General features: G+C 50.0%; 4 protein-coding genes across 4 annotated transcripts; 2 read left to right on the top strand and 2 right to left on the bottom strand.

Annotated features, from left to right (window-relative positions):
* Window positions 1-10,789: 10,789 nt before the first annotated feature.
* On the bottom strand, window positions 10,790-12,904 carry A1O9_04507 (uncharacterized protein; the record flags this gene model as incomplete). Its single annotated transcript, XM_013406797.1, has 1 exon — window positions 10,790-12,904. The coding sequence occupies one exon, from the start codon at window positions 12,902-12,904 to the stop codon at window positions 10,790-10,792; it is 2,115 nt and encodes a 704-aa protein (XP_013262251.1).
* Window positions 12,905-13,486: 582 nt separating this feature from the next.
* Window positions 13,487-15,709, top strand: A1O9_04506 (uncharacterized protein; the record flags this gene model as incomplete). The annotated part of the gene is made up of 1 exon (XM_013406796.1): window positions 13,487-15,709. The coding sequence occupies one exon, from the start codon at window positions 13,487-13,489 to the stop codon at window positions 15,707-15,709; it is 2,223 nt and encodes a 740-aa protein (XP_013262250.1).
* Window positions 15,710-16,404: 695 nt separating this feature from the next.
* Window positions 16,405-17,345, bottom strand: A1O9_04505 (uncharacterized protein; the record flags this gene model as incomplete). Its single annotated transcript, XM_013406795.1, has 2 exons — window positions 16,405-17,240; window positions 17,297-17,345. The coding sequence occupies 2 exons, from the start codon at window positions 17,343-17,345 to the stop codon at window positions 16,405-16,407; spliced, it is 885 nt and encodes a 294-aa protein (XP_013262249.1).
* A 415-nt stretch (window positions 17,346-17,760) lies between these two features.
* Window positions 17,761-18,793, top strand: A1O9_04504 (uncharacterized protein; the record flags this gene model as incomplete). Its single annotated transcript, XM_013406794.1, has 3 exons — window positions 17,761-17,935; window positions 17,989-18,057; window positions 18,108-18,793. 3 exons carry the CDS (start codon window positions 17,761-17,763, stop codon window positions 18,791-18,793), a joined length of 930 nt encoding a protein of 309 aa, XP_013262248.1.
* Window positions 18,794-20,479: the final 1,686 nt, after the last annotated feature.

The raw sequence follows: 20,479 nt of genomic DNA, 5'->3' as shown, positions 1-20,479 counted from the left end.
TTTGTAGTCGATGTGACCAGCCTACTAGCGCCCATGGGTTGAGGACGTTGCAACTCCCACTGTACAGCATGGTGGGGAGGCATCACAAACCAGGGGACCATTCGAGCCTATCGAATCAAACCGAGTCAAACTGAGCTTGGAGGTTGCTACAGCATGATCTGATACCAACAGTGTATGGCGCGAGGAGAGCGGGGAGACTCCCTGAGAAAAATACGTGTAGGAGCAACACAGCGTGCTTTTGATGATACCATGAGAACCCTCACCCCAATTGTACTCGTTGGCTTCGCGTTGTATGCCAAAGTACATCTTTCCTGTAATCAAACCTTTTAATTAGCGTCTTTTTTGCAGTAGTAGTCCATAATGCCTACCAAGAAGACTTTGAAAAAGAAATCGCCTTTCCCCATTCAGCCCCACGATCTTCTTTACAGGACGGGCTGACTGGGAAGCGAGGTGGTCACGTGCCTAGAGATGTTGAACCAGGAGTAAGTTCCGAGTACCGAACTGTTAGCTAGGTAAAGTACACGCAAGGCTGCGCACCGTCAGGGGGCGACCGAGGGCTCCTCCCGGTGCATTTCACGCGGCGTTTTCCGACCAACTATTAGTGTACATCGTCGAGAACAAGTGAACTGGCGCTGTATGCTACTTTCACTCAGATCATGCATTCTCTAGAGACCATCTATCTCAGTTAGGACGGTCGATTGTCTGTAATCGCGCTTTCCCTTTATGTTTGGAGCGCTTGCGGCGAATAGCCCTGGTCCGATGGCTTACATGGCCGGTGGATTTCCAACATCATCTGCCCCACCTGCCGGCCTGCCCCAACCCCGTGCATGCCCTCGATGCCGATCCGGCAATCAACTCCTCTTGACAAGGGAGGTCTCCATGGTAGACTCAGTCGTCTCGTCGCCGTCGTCGGCACTGTCGTCATCGGAGGGAGGTGTACATTGCTGGATCCTTCCTCTCGACAGCGTCTGGGTCTTCGTCAACATCCGGGCTCGAGTTTGATGACAGTGGCGTCGACATTGGCTGCTGCTCTCGCTCTTTGGGTCTGTTCTTGCTTGCCGTATTCAGATCCACGGTCAAGCTCGTCATCTGCAGGACAAACATTCCAGCACTCGGAGTCCCGTAGCGTGCCGGAGGAACGAGAGGCTTTGTCGCCGGAAGACACGAGACGACGGTCCATCTCGGCGATGAATCTCCTCGTGAGCTGTGGTTGGGCTTTCTCCCGTCGTCGAAGAAGCACTCGCTTGGCACTGGAAGGGCGGGTTTGGGCGCCGCCCGTAGTCGGAAAGGTTGAGGGTCCACGTGAGGTCAGACCGGGTGGTGTGTATGGTTGAAGACGGCCTTCTTCCTCCTCGTCCTCGTCCTCGTCCTCGTCCTCATCATCGGCATCAACATGCTCCCACCCGGCTGCATGATCCTTGGCGGTAGCGTTGATCTTGCGTGGCCTTGTAAATGTCGAGCGAGACATCAATCTCGGGCTTAAAATTGCCCGGCTCGCAGAGAGGCGTGGTGTTGAAGGAGTACGGCGACGATGAGGACTGGAACACTGTGTACAGGATCGCATAGCTCGAGTCTCACAGCCGACGGTGTGCTCTTGTGAGCTGTGGTGGTCCGCTGCTTGGCTATGCGGACCTGGTGTGCGGTATTCAAAGCCTTCGTTGAATTGAGATATCATCAAAGCCGAGTCTTCATACACTGGAGGCTTCTCTTCCTGATCCCTGGCGGGTGCCTCGCCTGCGTCCACGACGAACCCAGTCCGGAGCTTTTTGCGCAGGCTGTTCAGCTCCTCCACCTTCTGATCCAGCTCATCGCAAAGGTCGCGCTTTCTCTTGCGAGTGTTCGCCTCGCACTTTGGTGTTGTGGTAGCAGTGCAGTCTTGGTGCTGCCGGCCAGTGGCCTCTTCCTTGAGAGACTTGCCTACACTGGCCGCGCCGTCCAGGGCCTTCAAGAAGCCATCCAGGATTTCCTCCTGTTCAGCTGCTTTGGCTTTGACTTCTAAGCGGGCACGAGCGTCGTTCATCTTCTCTTGGAAGGTGTCAGGCCCCCAGCTGCTCTCGAGTGCTGTCAAGAGCTGTGCCGCGATTTGCCTGGGCGATAAGGCATGCTTTGGGGGGTTGCGTTGGGTGATTGCAGCGAGAAGGTCAACGACCAAGCCTTGGGATAGTTGATTCATTTGAGTCATTGTCAAAATGACCCCGTGGTCTGACAGATGGGCTTGGAGGCAGGGCTTGAAGGTGGAGGGGATACGAAGGGTTTGTGCTTGACGTGACTTGCCGTTTAAGGAGACGGAGGATTGAGGCGTGCAGGCTGTGGGGGGGGAAAGATGGCCAGAAGATATTGATTTGTGGTTAAGCATTTGTACGAAAAGGAAATAAACTGCGTAGACGAGATAGATACACATGCATGAGCGCAATTGAGGCGGAGCTGCCTCAAAGGGTGTGATCTTGGAGCCCAGTCATCAGACAGTCGTGACATTCAACAGTGGTAAGTTCCAGAGCTTTCATCGACTTCACATACTCTTAGAGTGAGTACGAAAGTATGACATTTTCGTTTGCTATTCACCAAGTTCGGTTGCAGAATCAGGCACAAAAAACATAAGGGCAAGACCAGATGGAGGAAGATTCATCGTAAAGCAAGTCAGGAAAATTGATCAGCAAGGCTGACGGCCAATGGGGAAGATCTACAGCCTCCGAGCATGTCGGCGGTAACAGCGATTTTGGACACTAGAAGGACAGAAAGAATCTTATTAGGATAGTACCCGTATTTATCAATTCATCTCTGGATCATCCTCACACCATCCGAGAATGTGTGGCAATCAGCCGTAAGGCTCTTGAGTTAGTCCGTCGATCAGTCACCATCTAACTTTGCGCATTTTCCGATGGCATTACGGACACATCTCATGTTGTGAATCTCTGCTGCCCTGCGGCCTGCGCATTCATACCTCAAACCCGCATTTCCAGGCTTGGATGGATCACACTGACAACTTGGAATAACAGAACATTCGCCATTCTGTCAACATGTGCACTCTAAGCCAATCTTCCACGGCTGTCTTGACAAACAGATAATTGGAACTCTAGCCACGATGGCGATTGCCAGACCTCATTGGAACACTTCGATAGAGGCGGGGATCACGCGATGGGTCGAGGACAGAGCCGCCATCTGTCTTATGGCTTCCTCGGTTGGGGTCATCTATTGTAAACCAGATCCCTTTCCTCTGATGGACTGGGTAGTCCGGCAGCTGGTTTGTAAACTCCGTTCCTGTGAGCGTAGGTCCATCTACTCTCACCGCTGTGTGCGATGCTGAGAGTGTTTGGTCCAGTCGCGGACTTTGGGACGATCAGATCTTGTGGGGCACCTTCCTCTGAGCACGAGGGCTCTTCGAGGACGGCAGAGGTTTCTGGGGTACGAGGCAGTGTTGTAGGAATGGAGTGTGAATCAGAAGGCTCTACCTTTGGGTTGAGTGTTGTGGCCGGGTCTACCACCTGTTGCGCATCATCATCGCCCGTAATGCTGAGCTTTAGTTTCATCCTGATTTGTTCAAGTTTGCCAAACTTCTGTTCCAGCTCATCAAATTCTTCTCGTTTGCCCTTTCGGGTGTTTGTGTGTCGCATATCGTCTTTGTACTTTGCGAGTGAATTGTAATGATCAAATCCCTGCAAGCTTTGTTGATCGCGTTAAGAGTGTTGCGCAATTCAGTTCTGAGCTCTTTTCGATCAATTTCCTCTACCCGCCACTCGAGAATTTCGGCCCCGGTTTGAGCTGGGCCTCAGGAGTATAGGATGGCTGAAGGCGGGCTAGAATGGTTTCCAGCTCAGAGGCAATGTCGTGCATTACCTGGCTCTGCTTTTCTGTCTTGTCTGTGAGCGAAATGGCTGCCAAAAGCCCGTAGATGAGGTGAACATGGTCGTCTTCGAGGACCAATTGGTTAGGGTCGTTGTTGGATGGGAACATGTTGCTCTTTGTGGGAAAGTCTCAAACTCAGATTTCGAGAGGGGGGGTCGCAAGTGAAGCGAATGCGTGCAGATCTCAGACGAGGTCGTTGAGCTGAATGAAAGAATGATGTGGAAGACCCCCTATGACAAGAATGTCCGTTCTCAAGTAGGCGGTGGCCACTGCAATCCGACAGACTGCCGAGCCTTGGACTGTACCAAAACCCCTTAAAGGAGGACCAAGTTATCGACTGTCCTTTACATGTACAAGGAACAGTTTCTTTCACCTGCTTCACCACTGGGGTTGGAAGTGTCTCTCGATTTAGTCTCCACCTGGTAGTAGCACGTGCGCGTCCCATGGCACGTCGCATTGCTGCTTCAAGGCTGCAACTACCTGGGTACTCAGTTTCGTTCCTACCAAGTCAGCGATCGCTCGTCACGATTTCGTGCTTGTTGGCAGTCTTCGTAGACTGACGTTGGGCAGGCCTGGCACAACGTTCACCTATCTCAATATGGCTGGTTCTGTGCCATACAATATCTCTATATCTTCGATTTCTTGACACTCCACGCATGTTAGCAAACACTGCCCCTTTTCATCATAGCTACCGTTTCCTGCTTAGCAGTCCATTTGACTTGGTTTTCACGTGCTATCCAATCTGTTCCCTGATTTTTCGTTCCAATCAGAACTGCTCTGCTGTGGATTTCCGATTCTATCCTTCTGGACTCTTGTCCTGAAGTAAGCCTTATTGGTGTTTTAAGGAAGAAAAAATGCCCAGAGGCAGCGCAACTGAGAAGCTGTGATTGGTCTTCCGGAAGGCTTGCTGCGCACGACTGCCTTGTGCTTTTCGATCTGCATGCCTCCAACCAGGCGAGCTCCGAATGGGGAGGCGTGCAGTAAGGTCGAGACGTCCCCGGTTCGTGCTTTATTCCTATCCTTATTTGTTTTGTCTGGTCGAACACCACCTGCAATACATCCCTAATATCAAGGAGACCCAGAGGACAAAGATGGATCTGATACGAGAGGAAGAACTCAGGCAAAGGCCGAGTTGAGCGTGACGAGAGGCTGTTTCCCGGGTTTAGATGTATCCTCAAATGCCGGACAATGTGGGAATGAATGGCTCTTAGGACTTACAGCAACGTCTCGGCTGAATGTCTCTTCACTGGCAGGCTCCTTTAGACCTGATCCAAACGAAAAAGCTGTATATCTCAGGGCAGCAGTTGCAAGCATCTGACCTTCCACATGAGCTAATTTTCGAATGTCGACATTCTGCACAGCTGCAATCACGGTCTCCTTTGAGGATCAGACGATGCGCTTGGAGATGAGATGCCGTTTGTTGACTGATGATGTTAAGAGATTTGTTGAGTTGAGTTCGAGTGGTCAATTCGGATCAAGCGCTGCTTCTTTCTCTTCGGCTCGGGGCTAGTCCTCATCTCTTCATAATACTGCTTCAGATCTGCCCGTGCGGCTTCGAGACTGGCAAGCGCGTTGTCGCATTCCTCATTTTTTTCGGCTCGTGTTTCGTCGCTGGCGAGTACTGCGCCTGAGGCCCAGTCATCTTGTTCACCTTCGTCTTCGATGATCTTGTCCAAAGCGACCTTCACTCGCTCCACCGCCCTGTTGAGCTTCTGCCGAGCCTCCCTTCCTTGAACATAAAGCCGTTGGATATTTGCGTGTTCTGCTGGTATTGGTATGGGTTCATGGTTATGGCTACTAGGGTCATGGTGGTTGCGAACATAATAGTAGGGTGGATTGTGGTCCAACTCGCGCCCAATGGTCATTTTGAAGGTGCAACCCGTAGAGTGACTAGGTTTATTCCGTTGACCTTTGCTAACATAACTACTTCGATTGGTTGCTTTGGTACAGCAGAGATAGTAGGAGTTGGGCAGTCCATCCTTGCCCTTCTTCCCGCGGCTGTCTATTCTCATCGCATAACCACGAGCCATTGTCCAATGATCGAGATAGACTTGCAGTAAGGGGAAAGTCTTGAATCGACGTTGCTGGGGGATAGAAAAGGTCTGGTAGGGTTGGTCTTCTGTCAAAGGAAGATTTGGAGCATCGACCTCTCCCATGAATCGAGGTTGGATGGCATCGATCTGCGGGGCTTCGTACTGGGAGTCGCTCTCTGATGCCAGGGGGCCCGCGTCCACAAGTCCGGGACTATCCATACCAGCAGTGACAATTCAAGTTGAGTGCGATCCGGTGAATGTTGAGGTGCGTTTACCGAGTAAAGTGCGCATTGAAGGCACGAGGTACTCCGTACAGGAGTCCAAAAAAGAACGCGAGAGGCGCGTCCCCAGGAATCAACTTCTCTCGTAAAATGACACTCAGTACGAAGTGCCTAATTTGATAGTTTAGCGCAGGAACGCTAGCGCAGAGGGACTACGGTTCGCTAAGATGGACCATACCAAATGTGGAAAGGTTGATTCTTGGCAATTATTACTTCCCAACCTAACCACTTCTAGTGGTCTTGCGTTGGCATACGGTAAGAATATTGCGGTGCTAGTAATTTCGACTGCTATCTCTACCATGGTTCATTGCCTTATGACCAGCAGTCGTGTCCCTGTTGGGCTTGTTGACCTTGGTGTTCTTGTACCACCTCCACAACCTCACAAGTCCATATTGCGTCGAGGCTATCAGAGCGCGGTGTGCAACCTGCTGCACATATGAAGTAGTCAGGATTTGTTGACTGCGCGCATCTCAGGATTTGCCATTGGTTCACTCGTCTACTTCTCGCCTATGTTGATTGCCATCCTGGCCAACAAGTTTCCAAGATCACGCAATTGAGAGCTCAATGGAAAGCCTCATAACCAGATGATTGTCGATGGCATATCATCCACCAATATTTGCTGCAACTTTTCGCTTCATGAGCAGGTGGACGCCATGAGAGAAGTTCTTCTTCAACAAATTGCTTAAGGCTTCAAGTTCCGGCCACTGCTAGTCCAAGACCTCAACGTCCTTGAAGGCCACTGTTCATCCAGAGCTTCATGTTTTTTTCTTCCGATATTCTAGGGTGGGCAATATCGGATCAGCTTCGTTGTCATTGGTTGGAGGATGTACAAGACTCTTGCCCGTGCTGCAAACTTCTTCCTCGCCTCACAGAACTCGGGGACCCTCATTTTGCTCTCTTCTTGCCGTTTGATGTATTTTGTTCGCTCATCAACCTTAATTCTGGGACCTCGAATTCGCGTCCTGGACCCCATCTCGTAGGTTCTAGTTCAGACTCCACCCGGTAAGAGAGTGAAATTTTCGAGAGGTGAATCCCGATCAGGATTGGCAGTCGCAACTGCTGGGTCGAGCAAGGGCCGCGCTGTTTCCATCACGAAGTGAGGCATGGCTTTCCCAACGGAGAACAGCATCTCCCTTTCCAAGGTAGAACAGTCCCAGGGAAGTTCGGTCGTACGCAGTACGTACAGTATCTATCTCCGGCGAAAGTCTCTTTCGGGTGTGACAGGTCAGTATGAGGTTTGACAAAAGGGTCTCGTTAAAGATCGGTGAAGGACAGAGGAAACATTTGGTTGGCAGACGGTCATACAGTGTGGAAAAGGGGCCAGGATCTGAGAGGTTAGTGAAGCTAGAGCCCGACTACGTGCTAATTCATTTGCCTGGACATTGTCAATATCAATCAATTTACTGGCTGAAAGATGTGTGATTTCCCTCGGTCACGCGACCCAGTCTTACTGCTTCAATGTTTCCGGCGATTCAGAGTGTTAACCGTCGTCTTGACTCACACCCTGTCTTCAGAGATACAGTCTGTGAGTAATGCAATGGCACCTGGCTTCCCTTTCGACTGCAGAATGCGGCCAGCCTCATTTCCCTAGCTTTGCGCAGAGAGCCTGAATTCTATCCACATGCTTCTGCAATTCCTGGTCGATCTTCTCGATCCTCGTGACCTCGAGGTTTCGGATCACTTCTGTCACGAGTTGGTCCAGTGGCACGGTTGGGTTCCCACCTTCAGCTCCTTCCTTCTTGATTGCTTCTTCCATTCTTTGCAGTCGTCCCTTCGCTTTGCGTATGCAATGAAGGCGAAGCTTTCGATGTTCTGCCTTGAGGGCCTTTAGCTCGGCGACAGCTCGGCGGCGCTTTTCTGCTTCATCGAGAGCCCTCGAAACCTCGTGCTTACCGAGTTTCTTGCTTCTCGGTTCGCCTTTGCTGGGGTTCTTGGGCTTCCGTGTTGCTGCTGGTCGACTATGTTCGGGAGAGGAATCTGTTGTCTTGGTCTGATTGCACCCCATGGCATGACGGGCGTCGGCACAGGTGTTCATATCTTCGACCACCTTGGAGGCCCTCATTGCTTGTTGATGAGGCTGGAGCTGAAAAGCTGTACGATGTGTGTTAGCTGCAAGGTATCCATCCTTCCTGGGGGGGATGACGCACCGTGTAACGCAAACAAATAGACTCCGTTGCGAAGCCAAGGAAGGGGAGAACAAAGCGACGTTTGAGGCAGATCAGTAGATGGGTGATTCCCAGGAATGAGAGGGGGGTGAATATGGGAAAGTGACTGATGGGGTCGTCGAACGTGCGCACCTGCTACTTGCGCTTTGAAGGAGGAGCGACCTGACTTCACAGTGTAACTCCCCAGTAGTCAGTCTCTTGAGGGACCGATGCGATCAGTAATACTTTCTTTTCCATTGCCTGAATACTAAAACTAGTAAGTACTATGGCATATATGATACATAGTATGTATTGTGACTTAATCACCCTGTCTTCTACCCCTACCACAATCCCAATCCATCTGGTAACTGGTAACAGTCTTTTCTGTGAGCCTAACGAACGTACATAGGATATATTTAGGGTCTTGGAGGCATAAGACAAGACCCATTATTTCGTTTAGCCGGCTGCCCATCTCTCTACCTATTATATTTCTTCCCATTCGAATTCGGTGTTGCCACTTCGGATAACTATTTTAGTCTCGATCCAGAGACTCCCTTTTGAACCTTGGCACTCCCGTCTTTTCTCTCACTTCACTTTGAGTACGTACGTACATATATACTTCCCTTCTTCCTGCATTGCTGGATTAGAAAGAGGTGACCATCACACAATCTACTGATCTACTACTAGGATTGAATCAAACCCTCACTGTGAGCTCCATTCTTCTTCCCTCACTTTCTTCACCTACGGCGTGGTAATCAGACATTGGTACACTGATGATGCTCCTACAGTATCCTTCAGCCGCCGCCGCCTTCATGCACACCTATGAGAGTTGGTAATAAGCCGACTTTAGCCAAGTGCTGTACTAATAACGCTAAGAGTTAAGACATCTACACACTAATTTTTCTGTAACTGCTGTACTTGTACTTGCTATGTATATAAATTTTGCCGTCGGTGCTGGATTTCGTATTTTGTACAATGAATTAGACTCTTCCTCTTGTACGAGGAGAGTTGCTATGTAAATAACTCTCTATATAAAGTATAGAGAGGGTTAGGAGGATTCGGTTTCCTCTCTAAAAGAGTACTCACGCTCCGCACTACGAGAAGGTGCCAGGCTCCCATCGCGGAGCACACCACTAAAGAAATAAAGCAACAACTACTACTAGTACTTTAGGACTTAGTATGTACTATGTAGTGAGTGGAAATATACTGTAGTATACTATGTATACTTACTATACACTGTATATTGTATAATCAAGCAAGGCAACGTGTCGACTGTGTATTTGCTTTCGCCCCATGAAGCGGTTAGGGATAGCGATGCATGTTTAACCTCTGCGACAGTATCTATAAAAAGCGAAATACTTTCCTGGAAGCACGTATAATGTGTAGACACCAATAAACGCCTCAATATAAAAAGTACATATAGTAAAGTATATGAGTACACGATCGGGTACTTAATGTATACAATCTTACTCGGGGCTAGTTAATCGCCAGTGATATAGACTGAAGGTACATATATATACATAGTAGTAGTATATGTACTTATATATAATGTATGTTGGGATACTACTGAGCATGTATGTATATAATCTAATGGCTCGGACCAATGGGCGAGCTTTCGCTTATCTCGCTTTCTTCGTTCAGCCTCCTTTCTCCACTAGTATATAAGTGAGTTAGATAAGCACTAGTATGACGATATAGGTAGCCAGGACTACAGAAAATAGATGCGCATGGTCAACCATGCTGAGGTAAACCTGTCCGAGAACACGATCATACTGTGTGTATATATATAATACTACGTAGTACATACTAACTATGAAGTACTTCAATGCCGCTGAGGCCGAAGTCCATATTGCCATCGGCGACAAGTTCTAGAAGTTCAGAGGAGGCTAGACTGGATGAGGCCATTTCCCTTGAGCGAGTAGCTGTTCGCAAGACCCCAGTGTCTCGTAATATAACTATTATTTAGCAAGGATGTAGTACTATGTATGTACTAGTACGTTAGTATGTAGTACATAGTATGCATACTATTATGTATGTACTTAGTAGAGGCTATCATCATTTATGATTCTCTCCATGATTTTGTTCCTTTCCACTGGGTCAGTGGCGCTACTTAGGTTGCTATGTATGCTACGTAGCGTCTTATGTAGTTACTACTACTTAAGGTACATACATGTATGTACCCATCTGCCACACATCTCATGCGACAACTTGGGCACCAGGCCGCCGCCTTCCAACTACTAAGTAGGCCATCAAAGGAAGTTTGGGTCATTTCATCGATACACGTCTAATCAGCCGTCAAGTCCTCCCAATCCCATCCCGTTGCAATGCATCATGGTCTTCGTTACCGTTTTTGATGATATATAGACGATCATCATCTTTCGAATACTTTCGCACCACGTTCGGTCAGCGGTAAATTCGGCACAAAGTCAGCAACACCATGCTGAACCTAATGGAACTTTGCTCGAGAACTACCAGACACGTAGCGCAATTAGTCGTCATCTAGTATCAGTCGAGTGATTTTGCCCACGGCAATAGTCTGTCCCTGATCTCGCAGAGTGAATCGACCGAGTTGAGGATAGTCTTCGAATCGCTCAACACAGATCTTACCACCACCACTCGTCACTTGTAGTCTCGCGATGATATTTTGGCCTTTGGCGGCGAACGGAGGAGGTTTCTTGCTCTTCCGTCCTGTTCTCGGTTCAAGCTTGTGCAGCAAGGCTGCGAAGGTGACTTCTTCTGTCGCGGCATGAACGTGCAACACACAGTTGAAGCCGGCAGAGAGGATAGACTTGAGTTCAACAATGTTGATCTGTGCTTCAAACTCGCGTACACAGTGGACGAGACGCTTGGGTGAGCATAGCACGAAGCCTGGCATGATGTCCTCTTCTTCGATACCACGGAGTCGTAGACGGACTTGCTCACCACAAGTAGCGTGGGGAATTTCTTCTTCCGTTTCACCGTACAATGCAGAGATGCCAACATCTTCCTTATTTGGCATCATGATATACGAGGATATTTTTTGGATCACTCCAGCCTCGATACGTCCCTCGACCATTGTACCCATGTCCCGATACTTAGCCCCAATAGGCATCATGAAAGGGGCGTTCAGGTTTCGTTGAATCTTGGCCATGCCATCAAGAAATTCGAGCAGAGAGGGACCTTTGTGCCAACTGGCTACGTCAGCGGGAATTTGGTCCTTGACCCCGACGCCTGTCTGTGCGGAAATGGGCATGAAAGTTGAGTCTAAGCCGATTCGCTTCTTAAGGTAAGGCTTTAGTTTGCCAACGATCTCGTCATAACGTTCCTTTGACCATTGAACAGTCACATCGTCCATTTTGTTGACAGCAACAACGAGTTCCTTGGCGCCAGTGGTTTTGATTAACATGGCGTGTTCTTGAGTCTGGCCACCCTTTTCAAATCCGGTCTCAAATTCGCCTTTTCGTGCTGAAATAACAAGGATGGCGACGTCTGCTTGAGCGGCACCGCTTAACATGTTCGGTACATAGGTCTTGTGACCAGGAGCATCAAGGATGGTGTAGCGTCGTTTTTCAGTTTCAAAGAAGCCACGACCGACTTCGACCGTCTTTCCCTTGGCTCTTTCCTCTTTGTTAAGGTCGAGAACCCAGGAAATGTACCAAGTCTCACGACCAGCATCCTTTGCATCTCGCTTGTATTTGTCAAGTGTCCGTTCGTCCACCATGCCTGTCTGGATCAATACCTGGCCACCCAGGGTTGACTTTCCGGCATCAACGTGGCCAATGAAAATGATGTTGACATGTTCTTTACCATACATTTCTTCTAGAACCGATGCGTCGACATCCGCCGACTGTTCCTGAGCAAGCTCCTCTGCGGTCTGACCTTTTTTAGCCTCGCCTGGCGTCGGCGAGGACTTGCCGGATGACGGCCCAGGAGAACTTTTGCCTGTGACCTTTTCCCCCGTCTTCTCTACTGCCTTTGTAGCTGCTACTTTGGAGCCCGCTTCTTTGGTTGGAGGTTCTTTCGTTGTAGGTGAGGCAGGCTTTTTGGGAGTGGTAGATGCGGATGTGGGGACACCGATGGAGAGGACCTTGGCCTTGGGGGGTGCTGCAGCTGGAGGTTGTTTGGCCGTTGAGGCAGAGGGAGGAGCTTGCGCAGCGGGGTTCGAGGCAGGGGCCTCGGCCTGGGTCTGTTGGACTGCTGGCTGTTGTGCTGGCGCTGCTTGAGCATCCTGGCGCTTTGCAATGCTGATGGGAGCGCCCTGTCTTGGTTGAAACCCGCCAGGAGTCTGGTTGTATGCCGCAAATTGGCTGCTATTGTAATTTTGGTTGTAGGTCGGCTGCTGCTGCTGCTGCTGCTGCTGATATTGAGGGTATTGGTTGTAAGTCGGTTGCTGCTGATATTGAGAGTATTGGTTGAATTGTTGTTGTTGACCATAGCCATAGGGTTGCTGATAGCCATTTGACTGATATGGTTGGCCAGGTTGGAAAGACGTAGCACCTGGTTGAAATGAAGCAGCACCAGGTCTGAAACTGTTTGCGTTGATGTTCAGGTTTTGCTGAGTCTGCCTGGAAAGATCGTCGTCCTGGGCGGCAGCATCTTCCCAAGAATCGAAGTTGCCTGCCATGGTGAGAAGTGGTCAAACGAGAAGCGAGGAATCGGCGTGTGTTCCAAGGATCGAGAGAAGGCTGTGTGGAAATGTGGCAATGAGGTTTACGAAAAAGAATCAATTTCAATTCGAGGTTGGAGGGGCAAGCGACTCTTTTCACTTCGAGTTGGGACGCAGGACGCAGAAGACGTCGGACTGCATTTTTGGCACGCATCGCACTTAGTCTTTATTGGGACTAGTTTGTTGCTGGAGGCTTGGCAAGGCTGGTGAATCACGGATGACTCCCAATGACGTCGCATGAATGCCTCCAACGCTGCTACGCAAAATCTACACGCATCGGTCTCAGGCCAGTATAGTGCTCCATACTAATTCAAGAAATCTCACAACGAGGGGCTTTGCTTTGGGTGCCTAGACATCCCTTGCTACCTGTAAGTGCCGTGGGCAGGTCTGGTCTTCTTTTACCGCAATCGGTAGTCTCCTCGCTATGGTACATGGGTAGCAAACTGGAAGCCCCTCCCACCCCTCCGTTCGTTAATCCACCTGGGCTTCTTTCGTTGAAATCACAACCTCCGAGCGTGTGAACCATCCATCTCCATCAATATGGACCTTTTCCTGGGAAAGGTCACCCAGCATGCGATGAACTATGCTATCCGCTCAGGAATTGGTCTCACTGCATCATTTGCCATCAGACAGTCAGCGAAACTCATGAGTAATGCACCCAAAAGTGCTGCTCGGGATGAGGTTGAATTGCTTCAACAACGTCTTCAGCACAAGATTCAAATCATCGCCCCTGCTATTGACATGATCGAATTGATTGCTGCTCGTGGCAATACATCCTTAGAGTCAGCCGTGGCACTTACAAAAGAACTACGCTTCGAGATCCAATCCTTGGCCCGAAGACTCCTTGCTGCGAATGCCTCTGAGGAGGCAACCAAGAAATCCAAATTTAACAGCCAGACCAAGGCGAAGAATGAACTGGAGCTCAAATTTATTGCTTCAGACACCCAAAAGCTGCTCGCTAGAATCGAAGATGCTGTCCCGCTGATCAACCTGGCTATCACTACTTCTGGAGCCAGCCTATCTACCTCATTGCCGCATACCGTGTCTCCATCTCGACTCCTGCAGGCTAGCACTTTCCTTACAGCTGGTGATACGCAATATTTCCTTCATCCTGAACAAGCCGTCCAGATCGGACCTACCTTCACCCTTACCGTCTACATGCTCTTTGCAGGGCATGACCGGCCGCAGAATGAGGACGAAATCCGAGAGACCACATGGAAAGAAGTCATGCACAAAGCTAGCGTAAAATTGCGACGAGTCCCTCTTGACGTCGTCTTCCACAACGGCTCGGCGCCTGAGGGAATACCTCCGGCTCAATTGAACTCTCCAGGCACGGGCCCAAATCTGTATGGATCCACAATAATACCAGCAGACGCACACGGTGATGAATATGCATACCAGGTGATGATCATCGAAGATTTGGATGACGATCGATACCATCAATTTGAAGAAAACGAAGCACAGCCTGGGCCTTTCGACGACGTCAAGCTTGCCGGTGTACGTGAGATGATTCCAATCCACGAGATCTCGAAAATATTTTATGCAGACACAAGCAAAGTCCTAAACATCGGATCTGATGCGGAGAACAACCACCCGGTACTTCTTCTCAAAAGAGACCTCAACGCAATACCTCCAAGAAGGATGATGGAAGCAGCTGACACTGGCCACGCTCAAAACTCAGAAGACTTCATCACCCAGACATCCACTGACCAGCAATATCCCCGTAATGATCATCCGGAGCGCACACAAGACCCTTGGCGTCTCCCATCATCTCTTGACCCTGAATGGATTGCCCTCGAAGTCTACACAGAATACGAACCTAGCGACTCCGATTCTGAGCTCGAAAATCAGGAAATGAATACTTCTGCACGCTCACTCTCGGCATCTCCATCCCCATCTAATCTCGCGGCATCGCTGTCAGACATGCATCTTAACTCATCCCCGTCTCCTCAGTATCAGAGCCAAACCAAATCAGTCTCCCCAGTGAAATCCCTTCCGACATCGCATCAACCGCCATGGGCTAACCAGATCCGCACCTCCCTGTCCCTGCTCGAACTCCTCCTCCGCTTGACCTCGCTCCAGCAATTTCAGCAGCAATCGCACCTCAGCATCACAGACGAATTGTTGAACTTCTTCCTCGAGGAAGCGGCATCCACTGGGGCGGGAGGTGACGAAAACTACCGCCAGGCTCTCCGAGCAGATGCTCGTCGACGCGTTGGGTGGGACCCTTACGACGAGAGCCCCGTAAAACGCCGCGGTGAGGAGTACCTAGATAGATACGCCACCGAAGGCTCTGGCTATCCCGACGGCGTAAGCGAGCAGTACACGCCGAGAAGTACCAGCGCAAGTGCAAGGGGCACTCTGGTTGGAGGAAGCGGGATGAACGGTGCTAGACGCGACAGCGGACCAGGCGTGCGCGCAGGTGCAGGGGCAGGTACCTGGAGTCCTCGCGATGCGAGTGCGAGATCAATACCCACCATGTCTGATTTCCAAGGGTCGCCCAGCCCGAGTCCGAGCCCAGGTCCGCGGCCATCCCCCTCGCCCATGCCGGCTGTGCCGCTGAACTCGACGGACGGCAGGACCCGAGCCCGTAATGGGAGCAGGACGGCCTGGTTGAAGCGGGAAGATGGTACCACCAATTTCAAGGGCAGTCCACTCAGGCCATCGACTGGGATGACAGATGAGGGAATCGGCACCAGCCCTCTGAGCAGTACTGGTGCTGCTGTACCCGATGGCGGCAATCCTGGCGAGCGGCAGAGTTGAGGGCACTCGGCTACCGAGCTCTACCTTGACATGAAATCGATGGGGTGAGATGGCAAAGGTCTTATGTATGATGTGACGAAGTTTCTGATTGCGAGAGCTTGATACCCCCAGTGTGCCATTATCTGACTATCCTTGGTTGACTACGACAATGAGATGAACTCTATAGATTCGGTTCGAATTTGAACTATCATCTCTCTATTTTCATGGGATTCCATGACTTTCTGCACATTCTTCCTTGTTGACTGATTCATCTCACCCCTTCAGCTCTATCCTTTCCTTGGCTTGGTGTTCTTCGTTGGAATCTTAGTGTGGATAGAGGATGGCTAGCCCATATCACCAGCAAGCTGCATGGTTGTTTCACTTTGTTCATCCGTTTTTGGAAATGTTGTGCTTGACTTGATGGTATGGTATGCTAGACGTACATGAACCAGAACAACAGCATAAGAGCTTGCGGAATGGTGGCCTGTCAGTGATGAACCAAGACTCCATCCAGGTTGTAGAGTCAGCCTCATTTTAAGCCGATTGGCCAGTGGACGAGAGACAAGATGTGATGTCTGGGTGAGTTCCTCCATCCTGAGCGGTCGCTAGACCAGATTGAACTTTCCATCATTCACAATCGGACAGCGGTAACACTACGATGGGCTGAACTAGAATTCAGTGTAAATTTGAGCGTGAGGCTTGCCAGTCTTTAGGCTTTATCTGACGCCCATTTGGGCGCGGATCTGAATGATCTGTGCCCTTTCGGTAGGAGGCAAGGAATCAATCGTTCTTTGATCCATAGCAAGCACTTGCTGGATCATTTCTTGTTGAGACAACTGTAATTGGGGTTGAGGCGGCGGAGGGGCTTGTTGCTGTGGTACAGGGGTCGGTGCGTATTGCTGTTGTGGCCTTGGTGGCATCTGACCTGGAATAGGTTGCGGATACCCAGGGTACTGTTGAGGAGTAGGTTGTGGTGGAGGGATGTTTGCAGATTGAGCCGGTCTTGTAGCTTGCTCGACGACTTGGGCAAGCACTTTGGGATCAACCAGATTCATCAAGATCAAAGCCTGGAAAATGGCATAGGACAATTGTGGTGCGGTCTTGAGGAGGGATGTGGCTTTGGCAGGATCTGAGATAGCGAGAGCTTTCATCTGCGTGAGAACGTCGAGTAGCTGAGGCGCTGGAAGAGAATTGAGTGTTTGTGAAATGGCATCGGTGGCTCGTAGATTTGGAGGTAGATCGACTCCAGCCGGAAGGGGAGGGAGAGCGTTGGCACCGCTGGCTTGGAAGCCATCGTTGGTTGGGGCGGTCTGATCGTAGTTGGAAGGTACAGAGTCTTTCTCGTTATTGTGAGGCCAATCGACACGGATTTTGCGTCCATCGATCTCGTAGTCATTCAGATTTCTCACTGCGGTCGCAGCAGCGTCGACGTCTGCAAAATCAGCGAAGCCAAAGCCTTTGGATTTGCCGGTGTCCGGATTTGACATGAGTCTGAATTTGACCACCGTTCCAGCGTAGGAGAGGATCTTGACGATGTTCTCTTCGCTCAAGTCTGCGAAAAAGAAGTCAGCCAGGGCTCGATGGAAGTAGGCTTGATTGATGACTTACTGAAGGGGATATTTCCCACGAAGACACTGCGGCTTTGACCTGGAGCCATGGTGGGCGAGCTGGGTGGGATAGAAATTTCTTGTGCAACCGTTGAATCAAAAGGTAGGAGTAGAGGACGGAGCCAACAACCTGTACCTGAACTGACTGAACCGGGAGCAGCGGACAAAGCACGCGAACGAATGTCGGATTTTAGTGAAGTTGCAGTGGAACTCGCGCATCATGCATCTGCGCTTCGACGTATCTAACTTCTCTGCCGCAGGCGATATGTGCATTTGTCTGACAGCCAAACCCTGCCAACTCTGATGGCACAAGCTCCGTCTGACGGAAAACCCTCCCTGTGCTAGCTCATTTCCAGTAGTTCGTCCAAAAATCGATTACGGTTGCCATCAAGTTGCCTACTCCTCTTGCTCAGGCTCCCAGTCGCTCCAATCATCTCAATTCGTGGCCGTTCCAGATCACGAGCCATGGCCTACGATCCGAGGGAGCACTTGCAAAGATTGCAACGGACACTCCAGCAGCGCGGCGGTGGCGGCGGTGGCTTTGGAGGCGTTCCAGGTGGTGCCGCGGCTGGAAGAGGAGTTCTACTATTAATTGCTCTAGGCGTTGGCGGTGTTGTCATCTCCAATTCGATCTTCAACGGTGAGGCTTCATACCCTCTATTAGGTCATGGTTGTATGACTGACGGTTTGCAGTTGACGGTGGTCATCGCGCAATCAAGTACAAGAGAATATCTGGTGTGAGCAAGGAAATCTATAGCGAAGGTATGGAAGATGAAGGTTGTCGACTCCACGCAATCATTGACAGTGTCTAGGAACTCATCTCAGAATACCCTGGTTCGAGACGCCCATTGACTACGATGTCCGCGCAAAGCCACGAAATGTTGCCTCCCTGACCGGAACGAAAGATCTGCAGATGGTCAACATCACCTGTCGTGTTTTGTCCCGCCCTCGAGTCGAGGCCCTTCCACAAATCTACCGCACCCTAGGTACAGACTACGACGAACGAGTCCTGCCATCAATTGTGAATGAGGTGCTCAAGAGCGTGGTTGCACAATTCAATGCAAGTCAATTGATTACCCAGAGAGAAAATGTTGCTCGCTTGGTTCGAGACAACCTCACAAGACGAGCTGCGCTCTTCAACATCATGCTCGATGATGTCTCCCTGACCCATCTCTCCTTTTCCCCCGAATTCACAGCTGCCGTCGAAGCCAAGCAGGTCGCGCAGCAAGAGGCCCAAAGAGCCGCGTTCGTTGTGGACAAGGCCAGACAAGAGAAGCAAGCAACAGTTGTCCGTGCCCAGGGTGAGGCCCGATCCGCCGAGTTGATTGGTGAGGCTATCAAGAAGAGCAGGAGCTACCTAGAACTTCGACAGATTGAAAACGCTCGGAATATTGCCACTATCTTACAAGAGAGTGGGGGACAAAACAAGTTGTATCTCGACGCTCAAGGCCTGGGTCTCAACGTCGGCGCATCGGAAGATCAGACTTCAAGAAGGTAAACGAGGTCTTGGGTGAAGAACTATGTGGTAATTTGTGTATGAAAAGTCCAGAGTGAGCCACTGCTCTATAACCTTTAGTAGGCTGTGTCATTAGCGACAGGTGGTCGAAATGTAACAATTCTTCCCTCGAAACTCGGCAGTTTTGAACCCTGCGCGATTCGTACTCTCGTTGTGTGGTTGATCATGCGACTCTGGTCGCCGGAGGTTCGGAGGCTTCTGATCTAGGTACATCCAAGAACTATGTTGGCTCGGTTGCCAATTCTGTTTGCAGGATGTCTGGAGAACGTGCACCAGGCATCTTCCCAACTCCTCAGTGGACACAACCCAGAGCACTAAGCAGATGGAATATTTCATTGCCCAACACGAGCAAGAGGCCGGTATTCTTGTCTACCACGTAAGTCAAGCGCTGAGCGCTCTACTGACTACGGTGAACTACCTACTATCTAGGACGGTAAGAAAATAAAGTTGACGGTACCAGGAGGCAGATCTCAATCACAATATTTGCTATTCAGAAAAGGGGGTGTTGCTGTAGAGATCGAGGACGTTGATATTCTAGTGTTCTTCTTCCACATGTCTCTGGTTTCCAGCTGGGATGAGGAACATCATCATTACATATGCATGTGGGCGTAGAGCATCTCCTCTGTACTAACAAGCGAGGGACCACGGTTTCGAAGGGATGAGTCTCTCCCAGTTTCCACAAACATTTAATTCTGAAGTTGCGCTCTTGTCAGAATATCGTCGCTGTCACATTAGTATGTAGCTCAGGCCTGATAGGCTAGGATTTTCAACTATAGTAGAAATCCTAGAAATGTAACATGCTATCGCCTCATAAGAATCTAATAAAGGATTTCTTGTCAATTCTTTTTGCAAATAACTAGATGCCTAACATAACCATGTCCTGTTCGTCTCCGCGCCCACACGGGATGTGTATTTCCCCATGAACAAACTTTCTGAGATGATAATGTTGTTCAGTTGACATACCAGGCGTCTTCAAAGCCCACCACCTTGCAGAGACTATCAACGGTTCTTTGTGCCGATGGCGTGTATCCGCTTATGGGTTGAATGAAAACCCTCGTTCGACCGGGGTATTGTCTAAGTAGGATCAGACTCTACGATTCGACCCGATGGTGTGCCATCGGCTTGAACATGTGATTTGATCTCGGTAGAACATCCTCCATAGAAGTCCTGTGTATCCTGTGGGCCCATTAGCTTCGACCCGGCTATCGCTTCAGCACCATGCCCCTACCGTGGGATTACATCTGAGCGAGATTTAGTTGGCAGTGATCCTCAGGAGTCAGGATAGGCCGTGCCCGTGACAGGTACGTGTTAGCACAAATGGTTGATCTTGCTCCTTGGTTCATGATTGAGATCGAACCTGCTTCGAAAGGTTCATTGTTGATGGAAAGCAGATGCATATCGCACTTGCTGTCTGTTTCGACGTCATCGCCACACTGTGCCGGCGTGCTTCGCTCTTGAATCATCACTTGTCAATATCGGACCCTAGAACCCGAGATTCGAGAATGAATTGACTAGCAGTGCTGAGAGATGAATCAAAAGTACCCAACTGTCCAGCTGCTAGCCCATGCACCCTGACTGAGGATTCTCGATATTTTTTTGGCACACTTCCTTCACCACTCTTACCATTGTTTTACCGCATCTTGACCCAATTATTGAACGCTCACAGGA

The sequence above is a fragment of the Exophiala aquamarina genome (genome assembly GCF_000709125.1).
Source record: "Exophiala aquamarina CBS 119918 chromosome Unknown aczIA-supercont1.3, whole genome shotgun sequence".
In the NCBI taxonomy this organism is placed as follows: Eukaryota; Fungi; Ascomycota; class Eurotiomycetes; order Chaetothyriales; family Herpotrichiellaceae; genus Exophiala; species Exophiala aquamarina.
The sequence above is the reverse complement of the archived record's forward strand: the minus strand, read 5'-3'. Positions and strand labels throughout refer to the sequence as shown.